Below are 19,309 nucleotides of genomic sequence, written 5' to 3'. Positions count from 1 at the left end.
AAACTGTGACGTTTTCCTAGCTCCCATAGTGCAATGCGATTTAGCGGGTGTTTTGGTTTTTGGACTGTCGCCAGACGAGAGCATAATGTTGTTGCTCATCAGCTATAGAGCGCGTTGAATTTACACAGTTGAAGGTAATTTACTGCGATCTCACTGTGATCATCTTTTGTAGGGGACATTATTATAGGCGCCAACTTTGTGTTCCGCTTCGGCGAATATGAAGGAGTGCCGACTGCCGGATAGCCGGTCTTACTGTACATTAGTTAACGTATATTCTCGCATTCGCCAATCGAATTCCCTAAATTGAAGTACATATCAAGAGGTAGATGTTGAAACGATTTAGCCTTTCTATTTAGACGAAGTTAGTTGTATTTTGTAAACGGAGTCCTTGCTTGTAGAGCTGGATTTTGTCATATGCTGTTTGACATTGCCTGTAGAAATTGTACATTTCATTAAATCAAAGCACACGTTTGTTTGCTATGATGCTGAAGGTCTAATGTTAAAGTTATGCATTGGCTTCCTAACTTGGGCCTGCCCCTTGGTCCCAATTAGGCAGCCACACGTTGAGACATTTTATAGGAATTTTACCAGGAATCCAGGCTACTGCCACAGGATCTTTAATGACCACAGTGCATCGGTCATCTTATTTGAAATAAATAAATAATTTATTTTAAATAAACTAAGCCAATATTGATCGACTTGAAAAACGCATTCTAACTTCGAGCTTTACATTTCAGGTGCTGCTCATGACAGCCACCGAACAATGTTTACCCTTCCTTCAGGTGCCATGCTGAACCAGAGGGGGCAGCGCACAAGTCTGCTCAACCAGAATGGAGATGTTCTGTCCTTCCAGTTCAGTCATGATCTGGCAAGTGGGGGAGAGAGGCAGAGGGGATCAGAACTGAGAGTGACCCGGATGTCATTCCAAAGGGAAACCAAGGCTTTTCCCATCAAATTCGAAGGAAAGACTGACATTAACAAAAGCAGCTCCACCAGTGTCGAAGTTGTGGATTGTTCCTCCGTGGTAGATGTGAAAGTTGGACTAACTGTCCCTTGCGTCCTGCTCAAACGGTCCAAGAAGCAAGGAGCCCACTTAAAATACCTTCTCTTTACACTGAGCCACTCTAATTCTTTAAATCCTCACCTGGAATTTAAGGTTCCGTATGAAATCAAAGACAACCTGACACTTCTACATGGCCCCACTGTGCTCTGGAGCAATGCGGGCATGATTTATTACATATCGTTGCAAGTGGGAGAAGTTAAACAAGTGCCTCTTCACCTATCTTCAGTGAGTTTCATAGGGGAGCTACCCCTGGACCAGAGGAAAATTATCATATTTGGCTCTAAAATATCCTCAACGGAAAGGACAGCCGATGCACAGGCAGATGCCTGGGGCCAGAGGAACGTTGGGTATTTCCTGGAGGAGGGAAAAGAGTTTGATGGAGCCTGGGTTTTGCCGCACGCTTACAGCTCCGTCGTGAAGTGCATGCTTCTCCTCTCCACCGAGGAGGACGAGGGTGGGCCGAAGGTCACAGTGGTGGCAGCGACCAGCGGGAAGCAGCTGGTGTGGTTTGAAGGCGGAGCCCCCAGGGATGTGTGCACTCTCCCATTTGAGGAGCCTCAGAATGTCATGTTGGTCGACACCGGTCGCAACGGCTGCCTCTTCACCGTCTCATTCAGCCATGGGAATGTGTGCACTGTGTGGAAAGACTCTTTCCAGGTAGTCCCATGGATTTATTGAGATGATACGTTCACAGGCTCTGTCAGCATTGTGTGTTTTGACAGGACTGAGTTTCCTAATGCATTTAGAGAATTGAATGGTGGGGGAGAAAGCAGTTTATTTTCCCAAAGCAGGATAATGATAATGCTGTTCCTGTTAGTGTTGTGCCCTGTCCCTTTAATATTGTCATTTCTACTAATGCAGCACAAACTAAAAGTTTGATTAGATAGGCTGCTAAGGGGACCGCCCCACCTTACATACAATCCTTATCGCTCCCTACTCCCCAGCTAGACCGGTCTGCCAGCTCTGGTCGCCTTATGGTTCCTTCACTAAGAGCACCTGGCGGTCGAGCTGCACGTTCACGCCTGTTTTCCGTTCTGGTTCCTCAGTGGTGGAATGACTTGCCTACCACTGTCAGGACAGCAGAATCCCTACCTCCTGATCCCCTCCCCCCACCCCTTTCCGATATCCCTATCCCTCTTGTCTAACCCAAAAAAAAAAAAAAAGTAATATATTGCATTTATGATGACTGTATGTTTAGAACAGCACTTCATATGTATTTTTCTAGTCGTGGATGTGATGCTTTAACTTGTGGAAGAACCTATGCACTTGTAAGTCGCTTTAATACTAATACTAATACTTTAATACTGACTATGGATATTGTCCATATTAATTGACCAGTATGTGCAACCATCCATATTCATTTTAAAACACAACTCGAAGGAATTATGATTAAGTGCAAAAAATAGTTCCCAAAAGCTTAGCTGAACAGAATGAGAAGACCAATTGGCCTAATTATGATACAATGGCAGTTATGATAATGGTGTCTGGCGAAGACTACCAAAATTAAATGGCTCCAGTCAGACACTTCCACAAATACAATTTAAGTCATGTGACCCAAGTGGAGAGTATGCACCTGTAAGATAAAGGAGAATTCCTTCTGCAGGTCAAGAGGGTTGCAATCTATTTGAAGGGAAACAAAGTTTATTTTAAAGCCGCGTGACCTGCCAGTACAATGAAAAAAGGTGGAATCATAATAGAATTTTTGTCTGGAAGTGATAAATAAGTAAAGAAGTTGTCAAAGCTGTATAGAAGTCAAAGTGTTTTTTTTTTTTTTTTTGCTTGTGCCTTTGATAAGTACACCTCTTAGTGGATGTAAATTGAATACTAGCTCAGGCATCTGACTATGAAGAGATCATAATGTACCATAACCCACTAAAACGGTTGTCCCCTACAAAGTCTTGATTGTAATCAGCTGATGACATAGTCCAGGTCAAAGCTTGACCCAGGAAATGTTTGGCCCAGCCTGGCAGAAGCGGAGGAGGTTCTTGGGATGTGTAGTTGGTTTATGCAGCGCTAGTTGCCCTCTAGACGTTAGGCAGAACAACCACCTTAGACAGGCAGAATGGCCCGTCTTCCGTCTGTTGTTCTTGTGTTCGAACGTGATTTAATCATCAAGGCAGCCATCTGCCGCCCTGATCCTGTCTGTCTCTGTTCTCAGCGGGGACTTGTCCTCGGCTGTGAATAGTTCTCGGCTCTGATTGTCCTGTGTATTTGGCAGGTGGCATCCTGCTGGCAGGGAGTGTGCTCTCTGCTGGTAGATGACTTTGTTGGCTGTGGTACTGACCAGGCACTGATACTGTTTGACGACCCCTGCCCACCAGGCTCTGCGCCCACCAACTTCATAATCACTGACCTTGGTGACATCACCTACACTGTGAGTGTCTTATTCTCCTCTCACACTCTTTCCTTTCCCAGTGCAATAAAGTCCACGCAATCATTGTGCTCAAATGTGAAAATATGTAAAAAATAAAATTCAGTAAGGGCTGCAAATTGATTTTATTTCCTTTCTTTTAATGTTTTATCTTGCCTCCAGCATAGTTTTGGCGCTTATTTATTTATTTAAACTTCTTCCCAGATATGTCTCAATATGTATTGATGGTGTGCTGCCATCGCTCTACATGTGGATCAGTATGAATCTTCCACGTCTTTCAGAGCAGACCAGAGGGCAGCGAGGGGCTTCCTGGAGCTGACACTGTCCAAGAGAACCATCTCCTCACTGTCCAGGCCTTAGAGTCCAGACTGCAGGTACCCTGATCACCGTGCAGACCTTCCAATGTAGACATCCTCTCCACAGGTGGTCTGAAGCAAGAAAGTACACTTCATGCAATTTCAATTTTAGACAGTGACCGTTGCCTCCGCAGGTGGGAAATGTGTGTATTGTAGGTACCTTGTCATTCTTCAAAGATCTGATCAAATTTTCTTTTGGAACTATTTCCTATGGCACATACTATCTGAGATGCTGCATTGAAGGACATGGTAGCTTCCTGTATCAGTCTGGATCCTTTGAGGTTGTACTGCTTGAGAGCTACTGAGTAAAGAAGTCGTGGCATGATGTAGGACTAAAATGAAGCTACGTGTATTTAAACTATGATGCTTAAATGTAGTCTGTCTACATTTGACCGTGTCTGATCGTGTCTGACCATGTCTGACTAGTGGTCTGTTTACTGACTAAATGCCCCCATACCAGGTTTATTGGTGGTCAGAAACGTCTGTAGGCATTGAAAACATCCTTTGTTGCTCATAAAAACTGGCTGGGCCAATGGGAAACATGCACTAATACTTACCGTACATAATATGTAAATATCCCAGAAAGTGAAATATAGCTGTATTCTACACTATTTGTTTTCATTATAGAAACACACTTCATATTTTACTCATGTGTACATGAATTCAGATTTTATTAAATATTTGAAGTATTTATTCACCCCCACCACCCCAACAATATGCTTGTATACTAGCTTCTGTTGCTTATTTCACTGTTGAGAAAGCAGCCCTAAATCTGGATGCAATCGTTGCAAGGTCCTTAAGAATTGGCACTGTGGAGTGCGTATAAATGATGCCGAGTGCCTTGTTAGGATGGCCCGCCCAGCTGCCCCCTAAAAGCACTTGTTTTTAAGGAGCTTATATTTTTGCCGCTTGACTCCACAGAGTGGAATGGCCTCTGTTCAGGACCTCCAGAGGGACCTGGAGGAGAAGGAGAGAGTGATCCTGCAGTCTGTCCGAGCCCTGACGGACCTGGTCTCTGGAAGAGAGCACTCCCTGCCCAGTGCCCAGCAGGTAAGAGTGACCATGGGAGAGTCTGGCATTAGCCAGCTATAAGGAGCAGCAGGGGCAGGTGCTAAGCTTGAAATTGAGGGGGCAGAAAACTTCCCTTTAAACCAGGGCCGCAGTGTCTGCTGGTTTTTGGTGTGTTTCAGCACGAGAGATACATTGAAAAGTCTTTCATTGGCTAAAGAGTCCACACACCTTGTTCTCAAGGCCTTAATTGGCTGCTGATTGAAAGGAAACCACAAATACCAGCGGACACTGCAGCCCTCCACGACTGGAGTTTGATACCTCTGCCTTAAACTGATTATTGACCGTGACCGGTTTTCAATCATTTTCCTTGATTAAAGTGACTGTAAAGTGGCTGAAAATGTTTTTGTGATTAATTCACAAAATGGTATATCCAGTTCTCTTCAATTATTAGGCGAGTAATAAAATCACTAGGCTCTGTACTGGTGCAACATAGGTTGTGGTGTGTAATGCTGGTCTATGGGGGAGGTGAGTGCACAGTGTAAGGGCATTGCTCTTCTCCCCTACCGCAGGAAGGCTTGGTATCTCTGTGGGATGATGATGATGATGATGAAGATGTGCAGGGCTTGGCTGAGGAGCTTCCGGCCCCTCCCCTGGCCCTGCCCCCTGTGGTAGAAAAGGTGTGGCACAGAGTCATCGAGGACCGCCTGGTTGTCGGCGTGCAGTTGACCGCAGACTCCACCCCGTGAGTCAGGAACATCTGATGCCTCTTTAAACACTGGATATACTGTTCACATTTGTTTAATATGTTTCTTTGGGTCACTGAAACTGAGTAAGCACTGGAGTAAACTACAGAGTAGAAGTGCATTCTAGATTAAGTCTCAAATTATACCCGGGTTAGTGCAAATGTGGAAAACATGAACAAATTCAGTGAATAATCTCTTGTCAACCCCCTGTTTGACATTTTGCCTCAGGGGAGCCTGGTAATTATTATGTGCCATGGAGATATGACTGGATTGTTATGGGTCTGATTAGTTATCACACAGAATGACCTGGGTGCTTTATGACCTGCATTGTGATGAAGACACTTGTTCCAGAAGATTCTGAGAAATGTTACTGGCTCAACAATGCCTGCCTGATCACCATGGCAACAGGCACACTTGCAGCCCCCCCCCCCCCCCAAGGTCCATTTGGACAGTATGTACTGGCACAAGCCTGGCACCGGCACTCTGGGCCCACAGAGCACTCTCCAGTCACACCAAGCCTGGTGAAGGGCTCGCTCCGGTATTATTTAGAGAGACACTCTAAATAACCAGGCAGCTGCTCCTCGCAGCTTTAGTCCTTTTTTTCTACTAGGTTTATTTTATTTAGCCAATGCACTTAGTGTTTCAAGAAGCTGTGTCTCTTCCTCTGTGAGTCTCTTCTATGAGTCTCTGACTGTGTCTGACTGTGTCTGACTGTGTCTGACTGTGTCTGACCGTGTCTGACCGTGTCTGACCGTGTCGGACCGTGTCTGACAGTGTTCTGACCGTGTCTGACCGTGTCTGACGTGTGTTTCAGATTGCTGGAGGGCGCTAGCGTGTCATTGCTGATTGAGGCAGGCCAAGGCCCCACCCCTCCAGTAATTCGGGTCCGCAGCAGGTCCTTCCGCCCCCCCCCGCCCGCTGCCCTCGTTCCTGCTGCTCCGCCCGGCCTCGAGCCGCTGGCCAAGAGGAAGAGGCCGGACCCGACCAGCGAGCCGCGCCTGACCCTCACTGCTGTCACTGAGCTGGCCCCGCTCCTGGCGTGCGCTGGTCTCCCGTGCCGTGTCCTGCTCCACTTAGCCACCGGCCCCCGCAGGGCCGGAGGTCCACAGGTGACGCACTGCGGCTTCATCTCGCCGGACATCCAGGACGTGGCCCAGGGGAAACTCACTCCACGCTTGCTCACGGACCGTACCCTCACCACAGGTAAAAACAGGCCACTTACTGTCAATCACAGTCACAGGGCTTTCAGTGTGCGCACACCTCTCTTTACCTCGTTTGTTGGTGTTTTACTACCCAGTTTTTTTCTCTCTGCTCTTAGGTAGGTTGTATACTTCATAACCACTTCAGCTTAATAACAGAATAAGTAGCACGGGTGAAATACAGTGGGGAGAATCATATATAGGAAATATATTATACCCAACAGAGGTTCCTGAAATGAACCTCGCTAGATTTGCCACTCAGGCCTTTCAGAAAAAGAGTTTCTAACAACGGTACAGAAAATTGTCATAGTTAGCAACTAAAAATTTAAAGTCAAGGTTGTTAAAAATGTGTCCTCTTAAATCTATGATTATGATTATTATAAATTGTGTGACAGGTATGACTGAGGGTAGATAATGGCATACTTTTCACAATTATGACAGCTAAAGTCTGCTGTCAGTATGTCATGTATATTATTCATGCATAATTATGAGTAATGCCTGTGTTATTTATCCCCGTACACCATGTCTCCACAGCTGAGGCCAGAGAGGACCTCCTGAGCCTGCTGGCAGCATCAGACTCCTGGTGCTTCCAGATCAGCTGCTCAGACCACACCCTGTTTGACGTGCCCCAGTGGCTGCTGGGAGCCCTGAGGTGCGAGAGGTTAGCGGTGCAGCCAGACTTTATCCTGTCTGACCCAGAGCTTCTGTCCAGTGCCGCCCTGCTGTTTCAGTGGCAGGAGAGGACCACTTTCATAGGGGAGCTGCTCGTCTACTACAGGTAATCTACACAAAAAACTATGATTATTAATCACCAAATACACATTCCTGATAGATTACCTTTTGAATTTGGTGTCATAAGTCAAGTACTTATTAGACACTATACCTGAAAACATAGGCTCATTGGTCGTTTGCCTCTAATTAACTTAGATGCATGATCACGCTGTAGAGCTTAGTCTACAAAACTGCCATTACCAGAAAACACCATTTCATACATGCAAGGCATTTTGCTGAAGCATTTTAATCTTTTCAGTTTAATGTCCTTACTAAATACATTGAGTGTAGATCTTTTCTAAATGTTGTTGGGAGAGGTAAAGCTTTTCTTTAGCACAGCTCTCAGTCGCAGGCTGGATCCAGAGGTAATTATGCCATTGATCCGTGATTGACTCTCAGTTCGGTTCCCATTTGTGACTAGTTTTCCGTAATTATTGGGCTTGCTCGCTGCGTAGACAGACTATGATTCTGTTCTACCAGTGATGAGCTGAAAAAGCAAACAGGCAGGGCATATGTAGCATGGCAAAATGTAGGTTATTTGTATCACAAGGTAGTTCTCATTGTGCATATCACAGCACGGACTGATTCGCTAATCAAGTGCACAACAACAATTTGACTATGTGACGACTGCTATAATCTAACTGGGCCAAAACAAACACTTTAATTGTAACATCATCGCCAGTTTACAAACAAAGCCTCCAACAATCTGCTTCTCAAGACCTCAACGGCCATTTTAACGAGCTGTTAAAGTGCGCAGTTTCTGTGACCTTAATCCCAGACTGGCTGCCACATGCCTGTTGGTGCCGGTGCGTGCGGGGTGAGCATGTGTGTGTGCGTTTCTCCTAGGGGCCTGCACCGTCTGCTCCAGTTCCTGGACTCCCTGTGCCGCCACCTGCCCTCGTCCCACCAGATCCAGCCCCTGGGGAGGGAGCGCAGGGCGGGGCGGGCCCCCGGGCAGGACCCCGGGCAGGCCTTGGCCTCTTCCCTGGAGAGAGAGGCGCTGGCCCTGCGGGACGGGGTGGCGTCGTTGCTCCAGGGAGCCGCCAGCAGGGAGGACTCTGAGGGGCTGGGGTGGGTGGAGGGGACCGCAGACCCAGGCCCCACAGACGAGCTCCGCAGACGCAGGGCGGAGTGGGGGAGGGAGCGGGAGAGGAGCGGGAGGAGGCTGAGCCCCCTGGTGGACGTGGAGCCCTATCGCAGGCTGGTCGCTGACCTGTCCCAGGTTCAGCTGGAGACTGACCTTTCCGCTCTCGCCCTGTGTGACGCCTGGCCTCTCCTCACCGCCCCTACCACCGACTCACCCATACCCGCCGCCCCTAACAGATAACGTGATTAAACAGCAATTTGCGCTATCATTCAAACAAAGGCTAGTTTGTTGTGGTTTTCTGCAGTATACTTGATGTGACACTGCATTCTGGTCTGTGTGTGTGGCCCTGGAAGGGAGAGGCGGCTCTTTGCGAGTTCTGTCAATGAGGAGATGTGTACGCATGCATTCGATCCCACATGTGGGTTAAACCTCTGAAAAGAACAGTATGCTGGGGTATGAAGAAGTCGCTGTTGGAACAGAATCCCTTCTGTCCTCTGAACAATACGTGGAGATCCTGTGGCTAACAATGTCAGCATTCACACTGGGCTAGATTTAGCTGTCCTTAAATTGCAGCTTTATTATCAAACGTATTAGCTATGTAAGCTTTGTAGGCTCCGATTAGCTCCAATAAATGATAAAAATCGGTATTGCTAGTTATCGACAAGGAAAACGATGCAGATTTACTCTTTACAGAACAATGTTCAATTGTTCACTGAAAATATTTGCATGTTATATCCATGATGGCATGCTATTTGTCACCAGAAACTAGAGCTGAACTTTTTGACGGGGTCATGTGTATAGGGATAACAAAATCATTTTTACATGCTTTTTGTAAGACACATGGTAAAACCATAGGCATGTTGGGCAGAAGCAAGTTCTGACAGCTCATAAATATTCACTGTAAAAGTGCAGTGTGACAATGGCACCACAGAATCTCTAGACTAATCAGATGGCCAACTCCATTTTCTTTTCAGAAGTTCAGCATCTACTATTGTCTCAAGTCTTGTCTGAAGTTCAAGATACTTTCGGCAATTACTTATTTTTGAATGACTGGACTGTTTGGATGATTCTAGTTTCTGGTGACAAATAGTATGCCATTATGGATATAACGTGCAAATATTTTCAGTATTACCCTCAGGTTACTCTAACAAATCTGATGGGCTAAAAGGCCAAGCTCTAAAGGACTAGAGTGTGACCATTCGGTTTGTAAAAAAAACACCCACAAACCTATACTTCACCAAAATACTTCTTTATTCATGTGGCATTTATATTTCCACTTAGTATTAAACATTTTCCACACAAAACTACTTCCTCCTAAATCCCACCCTAGGCTATTCATTAACCGACACGGTGCTGCTCATGTAAGTACAGTATAAAGCAGTGTTTTAGAAAATTTGGTCCACATAAATTACCTCATTTCAACTCTACAGAGTTCAGTGTAATCTAAAAAAAATTGGCTTCCAGTGATTAACCATAAATAATAACATGCTCCATTTTTTAAATACATGTTCACTATATTGAGTATATGTACATTTTGGCAATGACTATGCAGCCTCCTCTATTCCGTGAGAAAACCATTTTATCACACTCCTCATAGCCTCACTACACAATCCCAACATATGGAGAGAAAAAAGAAAAGGTTTTTGAGATTGTTTATTTTCACGGATGCCAGTGTGGCAGGTTCAGACGGACGCCAGCGCTACACCTTGATGACGTCCTCGTGCCGGATGATTTTGTAGGTAATCCAGTAGAAGGTATTAAAGATGAGGAAAGCCAGCGGGAAGGCGGCTCTGGACACTGTATCGATCCTCTTGGCCCTGTCCACGAATTTCTTCTTGGTGGCATCCGAGTCTTTAGGGGCAGGGGGTGCTGGGTTTGGCGCGGTGGTCTTGACCGCGGTTCCGTCTCTGGCCTGCAGGCAGTGGCCCATGGCGTACCCGGTGAAACTGAAACGACTCTCCCCCATGTCGTCATCCTGGCAGCGGACGTTAGTATCAAAAAGTACAACACAAGCATTAATATCAAAAAGTACTGAATCATCCAAACGGTATTCTGGGTGATGTACCGTGTATGAATGTCAGCTGTGCTGAGGTGAATAAAAGGTTTTGGCAGTGTCTGTTTTGTCAGCCAGGCTGTCTCAGCTGTGGGTATGCTGGAGAGATGCTGTAGCTACTTTCACTTGAGGGTGCCCTAATGCCACGTCTCCAACAGCTGGGTTAAAGTTACCGTCGCGCACAGAGGCTGGAATCCCTCCCTGTCCGGCTGTCACCAGGAGGAGTTTGATCAAACCAGACACCCTTTCCCCGGCCAACAGCAGCGAGACAACTCTTCACTGTCTGACCACTGATTCTGCTGTGCCACGTACAAATACGTTGGGACTGGTAATCTGATTTAGTATGATGTGTAGTGTTATACAGTGCCAACCCTGTATGTTCCGGTTTTCTGAATGTATGTTTTACCCATCTTTTAACAGTATGTGTGATTGCATCAAGCCACGCAGGTACTTCACAAAGAGAATGGTTGCATAAAAATACAAGGTAAACAGTTTTCATCTAACTGAATGTCCCATGCTTTTCCCATTTAGTCTTCAACAATATGAGCCCAGGTACAAATAAAATAAGAAAATACATAATGATGCACAACTGAAAACAAAATCAACCTGCAGGTTATGTGGGGCAAGGAATGAAACTGATGAAAATTATATTAATGTATTATATTAATTAATTAAGCATTAATATTAGCATATTAGTTCTGATAGCATCAATATTAATTAAGCCTTTTTCTGACCATCTAGCTGTTGGTAATGTTTAACATGACATTATGAAACCACATTTCAAATTGACTACATTTGTGATTTTCTTCTCTTCTTCACAAACAGTGAAAAAAATTACCTAAATTAAATTTAAGTGATCACTTAAATTGTACTTACAAAACCTACAGTTACCCTGCCATGAGGAAACACATATTTTTTACTTTCACACCTTGTGTTGTCTCTGTCTGCGTCTCAATCGGAGGAACTCCTTCTGTTGCCGTGAGACAAAGTTAACACCTGCATATTCCAGCAGTGCAGCAAACACAAACAAAAGGCACACAGCCATCCAGATGTCAATGGCCTTCACGTACGACACCTGTCAAATGCAAAAAGGCAGTCATCCATTATCTACTATATACAGTATATACATTATGTACTGTATATACTAATCATAGACACAATAGTTGTGATCAAATAATTAGTGTGGTTGGAGTGTAGCTGCTGAGCTTTTATTTGTATACATTTCGGTTTCACATGTAAAAATTGCACCATGTTTTATACAGAGACCCCCACTTAAAATGTTTATCGAATTGTTCAAGTGTGTTGATACTGAGGTGAACTGTGTCAAATCATTGAACATTCTACACCTCATCTGCTGCATGTTCACAGTTTGGTACTGTACTGGAGAAATGGGCATTCAAAATATGAAAATAAGAATAAGACCAAATGACTAGCTCTCGAAAGCACACGCAAGGGCGCAAGAGTGAAAGGACACTTTGGTGTGACTGAAAACTTTAAATTGTGAAATTAATGAAAACATCTCACTAGGGCACTGAATATCATCTTTCCTCAGTACTCTTTTAACACAGACTTATCATGTCCAGTGATATCACTGAGAAATTAATAATACAATAGCCTGTTTCAACACTATATGTTGGACACTAATTGCCATAAGAACTGTAATTGGACTGTAGAACTGTAGCTTTCATATTAGATAAGAAAAAATCTTCAGTTTCATTTAAAAAAGCTGGCTAAATACTGTATTAGCAGAAATAGTAATTAGAAATCAGGATGGCTTTCTTTAATGGTGGTAACGCTAAGATAATTAATGGGTACATTCAAGTTGCACGGCCTTTTCAAATGCACTGAATTGCCACCAAGGATTCAAACAAATATTGTGAGGCTGTATATGATTTTATACATCTACCTCCAAAATTGTAACAAATCATCTGTTTGGTTATTTATCATAATGCAGGCATCTTTATACTTTAAAGTGGTGGGTAATTTGCATTGCGAAAAAAAAAAAAGGTTTGCTCAGACTAATCACTGTGTATATAGTTAATTGTGGTAGAGCTCTTTAATATTTAGCAGATAAGTATTGGTGGATGTTATTGTAATACTCAATGTAAATTCATTACACACATGGATATCGATTGATCTCCCTTATCAAAGTCATTGCGATGAGCTGTTTTGTGCTATAGAAAGAAAATAATCCAAAATTTAAATACAGTCTGAATAATTTATATTATGATAAAAACATTGACTGCTCTGGATCATAATGCTTATTGAATCTGTTAGAACGGTTAAACGCTTGTCAGTACAATAGCTGTTAAAAACCAGTTACAATGCCCTTCCCCAACCTTGTTTGACAGCTGGATATAATGATCATTGTGTGTCCAAATACTGAAACCTCATCTGTTGCTCTTGAAATCCTTAATTACAGAATATGAGCTTTTTCAAATGATAACCAGGAACAAAGAGGCTCATTTTAAATCAGTCAAGGTTACCACTGCAACAGCTGTTCCAGCAGGCTTTACCTTGCACATTGCACATTGTGTCACCAGAGAGACACATTACTCAGGAATCAGTGCATTGGAGTGCACTTGCTGGGTTCCTTGGATGAGTGGGATTCTGTGCTGAATAGCAGGTGTCTTGAAAGGCAATATTTTCCCAGCTCCAAATAGTGGAAAATAAGGGGGGAAGGGTCTATTATGTTTTCAAGATTTGAAATAAGATTTGAGGTCAAATTGTAATTGACTGTGGTGTAGGGATCTAATGGGTGTAGATCCCTGGGAATAATAATTAATGGCTAGGAAAGCTGATGTTTTCCCTGGGGGGGGGGGGGGTAGCACAGACCCAGCCAGCATACTGGCCCATTGGACTGGAACAGCACAGGACTGGGGAATCACACAGCCAGGCGGTGTCCATGGAGATGGTCTCCATGGAGAACAGCTTGTAATACTTCGCATTGACAAAGCCGCTGTGGATCTTTTCTGTGGGTTTTTCTGTGACATGCTCACAAAGTGCATAAATTAGCAGTTTATTTTTAACCGTGAACATGAAGCAAGATTGATTGTACAATTTAAGCTTCCACTATGGTGAAGATGAACTTTCTGGGAGGTTCAGTAAACATTTTTACAAATATTTTCTATGTTAAGAATATTTTGTTTATATAAATGACATGTATTAGATACATAGTCCTTGTCTTGTTTACACATCCACAGTAATAGTGTAATCATTATAAGTATTACATTTTACTAAATAAAGTAGCTACATGCCTTAGGTACTGTACTTCAGGATATAAACATGTGTCTATCTACTGACTAGGGAGTTAAATAGACACCACCTTTCAGCCCATATTGGATGATGCATAAAGGTTTCACTAGTTAACCAGTTTACTGAGGTGATCTGTGATAGGGTGGTTCTTTTTTGTTTTGTTTTTTCAATAAAAAGGTTTGGGAATCCCTGGTTTAGGGAATCACAGTACCAATTATGTGATTGTATGTACAGGTGTATGTCTCAGTTTGTCAGGTTCTGTGTTTTCATTGTCAAATTATTGTCTAAGTGCTTAGCGTTTCGATTTGTTGTTACCCTCTATGCACACTGTAGTTTTTTCCTGGTTGTTCCATTCATCCATTTGCATCACCTGTGTCTCATTTCATGTCTTGGCCTTTCCACTCCTTATATGTACTTCCTTCCTGTCTACTATCATAGTGCAGTAGTTTGTGTCTGTGTCAAGTGTTATTTTCTGATTAATTCCTGTTATGACCGGTTTTGTCCTAGACTTCTGCCTTTTGCTTTACCCGCCTTGTTTTGAACTGTAGTTTATCGACCCTTTTTGACTTTTCGACTTTCGTTTCCGGATTATGTTTTTGTTTGGCTTGCCCGTTTGTTATTGACACTTTGCCTGTGACTTTGACTTTGTTTTGGATCATCCCTGCTATTTCTGTTTGCTGCTGTACTCACCTTCTGCCTGGACTCTTATTTATGATCTGCCTATTCCCTGCTGATTTTGTTTGCTGGCTATTGACCCTCACGTGTATACTCTGCTGGTAAGTTTACAATAAAAACTCTGAACTCTGTGGTCTTGCTACTGGGTACTGTTGTTCTGAGCCCTGACACAGGTATGCATTTGTGTGATTGTATGTACAGGTGTATGTCTCAGGTATGTATTTCTGTGATTGCATGTCTCAGGTATGCATTTGTCTGATTGTATGTACAGGTATGTATTTGGGTGATTGTATGTACAGGTGTATGTACAGGTATGTATTTCTGTGATTGTATGTACAGGTGTATGTCTCAGCTATGCATTTATGTGATTGTATGTACAGGTGTATCTCAGGTATGCATTTGTGTGATTGTATGTACAGGTGTATGTCTCAGCTATGCATTTATGTGATTGTATGTCTCAGGTATGTATTTGTGTGATTGTATGTACAGGTGTATATCTCAGCTATGCATTTATGTGATTGTATGTACAGGTGTATCTCAGGTATGCATTTGTGCGATAGTATGCACAGGTATGTATTTGGGTGATTGTATGTACAGGTGTATGTATTTGTGTGATTGTATGTACAGCTGTATCTCAGGTATGCATTTGTGTGATTGTATGTACAGGTGTATGTCCCAGCTATGCATTTATGTGATTATATGTCTCAGGTATGTATTTGTGTGATTGTATGTACAGGTGAATGTCTCAGGTATGCACTTGTGTGATTGTATGTACAGGTGTATGTCTCAGGCATGCATGACCTTCAGGTGCAGGGCTGACCTTGGGCAGGGAGGCGCGGGACCCTGAACTTTGCGTGGTCATGGTGAGCACCGTGGTGATGCCCAGGGCCACCCTGGCGGGCGCGGCGTCCATGTTGATCCAGAAGGACACCCAGGACAGGATGACGATGAGCAGGCTGGGAATGTACATCTGGATCAGGTAGTATCCCATCTGTCTCTCCAGGTGGAACTTCACCTCGATGCAGGTGAATTTACCTGAGACCAGAAGAGAAACCGCCCAAAATCAGTTCTGTGTCAGTCAGTGAACAGAAACATGTGAGGTTGTGATCAATAATCAAATCAAATGTATTTATTTAAAAACAAGCAGAAGTTGACGAAAGTGCTGTACAAAATTTCAACACAGAAAAAACAGACAACAAGGACACGACAACTTAGTTGCCAAAAGCCAGAGAAAAGAGGTGGGTCTTTAGATGGGATTTAAATGTAGGAATAGTGGCAGTTATGGAGAGGCAGCGCGCTCTGCAGCTTCCAGCGGACCGCTGAAAAGGCTCGATGACCTTTCAGTTTACGCCGCGAACGTGGAACTGACAGGAGGGGTTGGGTAGAGGAGCTGAGCGATCTGAAGGTGGAATGGTGGAAAAGGAGGTCAGTGGTGTAGGGAGGGGCCAGACCGTTTAGGGCTTTAAAACAAATAAAAGTATTTTAAACTCTGTCCTGAACCTCACAAGTAGCCAGTGGTTAGAGGCAAGTACAGGAGGGATGGTCCCTCTTTCGGGTGCCTGTTTGAAGCCTGGCGGCAGTGTTTTGGATGAATTGCAGGCGAGATAGGGACGACTGACTGACTGTATAAGGAGTTACAGTAGTACAATAAAATACCAAGGATTCATTGACATAATGAATACACGCATTCCCCCTGCCTTCTTAATTGACTTACATCTTATATGTTAGCTGAAGCAAATACACGATTTTGTGCTTTACCAAAGGCACTGAGTAACATACATTTGGTATTGTGGATCTTCCGGCACAGAGTTTGGGGGCAGCAGATGTACAGAAGGCCGGACTGAAATAAACATGTCCATCTGTTGCACAAGTGCAACATCCTGTGCTTCCGAACTGCAGCTGTCGTGCTTTATATTAACATGTTTTCATGTGTCAATGATGTCATGCCATATATTGCCAGTGTAGTGACTTCCAACGTTCATATCCAGGTAGGTTTTAATAGCTGCACTAAGGAAAAAGTACCTCTCAGGAGAGCTCTGTCCTGTGGGTAGAACAGAAGCTCTGAGTTATGTCAGGGCTGATATTCACTGGAAGTGGATGTTATGGACACAGACAAGGCCTAATAGTCCTATTGCGTTTGTTGAATGCTTATCCTCTTGAGCATGTTAGGGAGTTAATAATGAAAATTTAATCATTTAAGATATCATGTCATTATGGATATGGCTGTAACTGCAATATTAATCTGCAATATCTTTTAGAATTATTTCAAATTACATTTTTTTTTAATTTGCTTTAATTTTTAATTTTTTAAAATTTGTATTGTAAAGATATTTTAAAGCAATAAATGCTAATAAATTGCTACTTCATTCTCAATCATCAGTATTAATAGTCATTCATCAGTGTAATTGGAACTGACAATGATGATGTCCAAAATATATGAATATATGATGGTGAGTCTGCACGGCCCTTCCTCACCTGTGTTGTAGTGTTTGGTACAGTATCCCAGCTCTTTCTCATCCCTCATGATGAACTGGGGCAGGGTCAAGCCATCTGCCACCTGCACTGGCCCCTCGTTCAGCCACTCAAAGATCAGGTCATTCATGGTGTAGCCGACTGGAGAAACAAAACCAATTTAGTGCAGGGATATATTTTCCAGTAATTATCATTGAGTAATAAAAACAGCTCCATGTCTATTTGAGATTAGTGATTGTTACAGGTAAAATCTTATCAGAACAGGAATAAAAATGTATCACAGTGTCAGGGGTATTAGAGTTAGTTGTTATGACAACACTTAGACTCTGCTTACCCTATAGCTTGATGTTCATGGCTAAGGATGCCTAATACTTTATGAGAATTACACCTTATCTGACCTGTAGTTGTTCTAATGACCTTTGGTATGCATTTATTGTATGTTCCTTTAGATAAATAAATTGTGTTTGCCGAATTAACGTCATATGAAAAAGGACTAAATTAATAATAATATTTCATAGGTGATAAAACTAATGATGTGTTACTTCTGCTTGAATGTTAACATTTTTCTTACTGATTATGCATGCTGTGACTGCTGTTTTCACATATTGTGACACTGAGACTTCAAAACAACTTCAGTAATTCAGCAATTACATCGTAGTGTTGGTTTCACACAATCCATTTTACTTGGTAGTTTTGATACCATAAAAATAGAGCTATCTTTATTAAATTCCTTTAATCTGGCTATACAGGCACAATTGACCACAATTGTAAAATACATGTATATGCTAAGGATTATGTATAAGTGAACATGTTATAGGGTTATATGAATGTTTATGGTAAGTGTTGTAAAATAAGTACATATAGAAAGTATTATATATTCATGCATGATGATTTGTTTTAAAATCGTGTCCTGTTGTCCCTTTAAATCCATCACCAATAGTCACTGTTACAGTAAATATAAATGTGCTTTTAAAATCATATATCCATTATCCATAAAAAAATAATATGTGTATGCAGTAAGAGTTGCTTGATGAGTGTTATTATGGCAAGTGCTAGTATATGTGAATAGTGTTGGGTAAAAGCTGAAACTCACAGCTCTCCAGTTGCATCGCACAGGTCTGTACATCCATGGGGAAGTTTTTTAAGTCCATTGGACAAGAGAGAATGAGTGTGAGTCTTAAAGATAGAAAACATAAACACACCAGCATTAATATACACAGATTATGTATGTGTTATCCAAAAGGCATATACATATGGGATCTCTGAATATTCCATAATTTCATATACATACTTTGCATGTCCCCAACTTTCCATCATAAAATTCATTTCCACGATTAAATTTTACTTCATGATTTAGTTGGAAGAATATATGGAAAAGTGCTGACTCGTTTTGTGGGCAAAAAAACCAACTCTGTGCCATATGCAATAAATGTACAAAAACACAAACTTAACTTTCTAAAGAAGTTTTTTTTTCATTTAACAAACAGGTTGATGCCAATTTCACAAATGTGATGTAATCCATTTAGCGTGATTAACCACATGTAAACAGCTTACAACATTACAGCACATAATATTTAGCCACAAAGCTGAAATCATTTTTTAAAGTAATGGCATAAAATCCCTGAGATATACAGCACAATAACCAAAATGACATCTACACTCAGTGAGCACTTTATTAGGTATTTATTAGACCTATTTTTTAGACTTCTACTGCTGTAGCCTATCCACTTAGAGCTATGATGCATTGTCTATTCAGAGATGCTCTTCTGCATACCACTGTGTGGTTATTTGTGTTACTGTAACCTTCCTGTCAGCTTTGACCAGTCTGGCCATTCACCTCTGACGTCTCTCATTAACAAGGCATGTCTGTCTGCAGAACTGCTCTGTGCCAGCAGAACTGCTGCTCACTGGATGTTTTAGATTTTCTCTCTGCAAACTCTAGATACTGTTGAAAATGCCAGGAGATCAGAAGTTTTTCAGATACTCAAACCACCCTGTCTGGCACCAACACCAAAGTCACTGTGACATTTGGTCGGAAAAACAGCTGAACCTCTTTACCAAGCATGGTTTTATGCATTTAGTTGCTGCCACGTGATAAAGTTGTCACTATATATACAGTAGATGGGGGAAAAAATATATTTAAGAAATATTAAAGAACTGCATCATCCACGCATGGAAAAAGCAATAATCTGCTTTGACCCATTTCAATTTTAAAGTAATTTAGTTGCCTATTTTTTCCATTTTATTTTGCAT

At 42.5% G+C, this 19,309-nt stretch overlaps 2 protein-coding genes across 3 annotated transcripts in view; one reads left to right on the top strand and one right to left on the bottom strand.

Moving 5' to 3' along the window:
• Positions 1-13: 13 nt before the first annotated feature.
• On the top strand, positions 14-8,879 carry fancb (FA complementation group B). Its single transcript, XM_061227066.1, has 9 exons — positions 14-134; positions 738-1,720; positions 3,282-3,437; positions 3,716-3,808; positions 4,712-4,840; positions 5,371-5,543; positions 6,359-6,747; positions 7,278-7,521; positions 8,361-8,879. Exons 2-9 carry the CDS (start codon positions 764-766, stop codon positions 8,839-8,841), a joined length of 2,622 nt encoding a protein of 873 aa, XP_061083050.1. The 5' UTR covers positions 14-134; positions 738-763; the 3' UTR covers positions 8,842-8,879.
• Positions 8,880-9,831: 952 nt separating this feature from the next.
• The window catches only part of LOC133116547 (glycine receptor subunit alpha-2), a 28,662-nt gene continuing 19,184 nt past the window's right edge, over positions 9,832-19,309 (bottom strand). For both annotated transcript variants that reach the window (XM_061226212.1, XM_061226211.1), the window contains exons 5-9: positions 18,150-18,232; positions 17,060-17,197; positions 15,405-15,619; positions 11,583-11,729; positions 9,832-10,576 (exon numbers count right to left, since the gene is read on the bottom strand). In XM_061226212.1, coding sequence (XP_061082196.1) covers positions 10,301-10,576; positions 11,583-11,729; positions 15,405-15,619; positions 17,060-17,197; positions 18,150-18,232 — 859 coding nt within the window. In that variant the 3' untranslated portion in view covers positions 9,832-10,300. The remainder of the gene's footprint in view (positions 10,577-11,582; positions 11,730-15,404; positions 15,620-17,059; positions 17,198-18,149; positions 18,233-19,309) is intronic.

Source organism: Conger conger, chromosome 17 (genome assembly GCF_963514075.1).
Source record: "Conger conger chromosome 17, fConCon1.1, whole genome shotgun sequence".
NCBI lineage: Eukaryota > Metazoa > Chordata > Actinopteri > Anguilliformes > Congridae > Conger > Conger conger.
The sequence above is the reverse complement of the archived record's forward strand: the minus strand, read 5'-3'. Positions and strand labels throughout refer to the sequence as shown.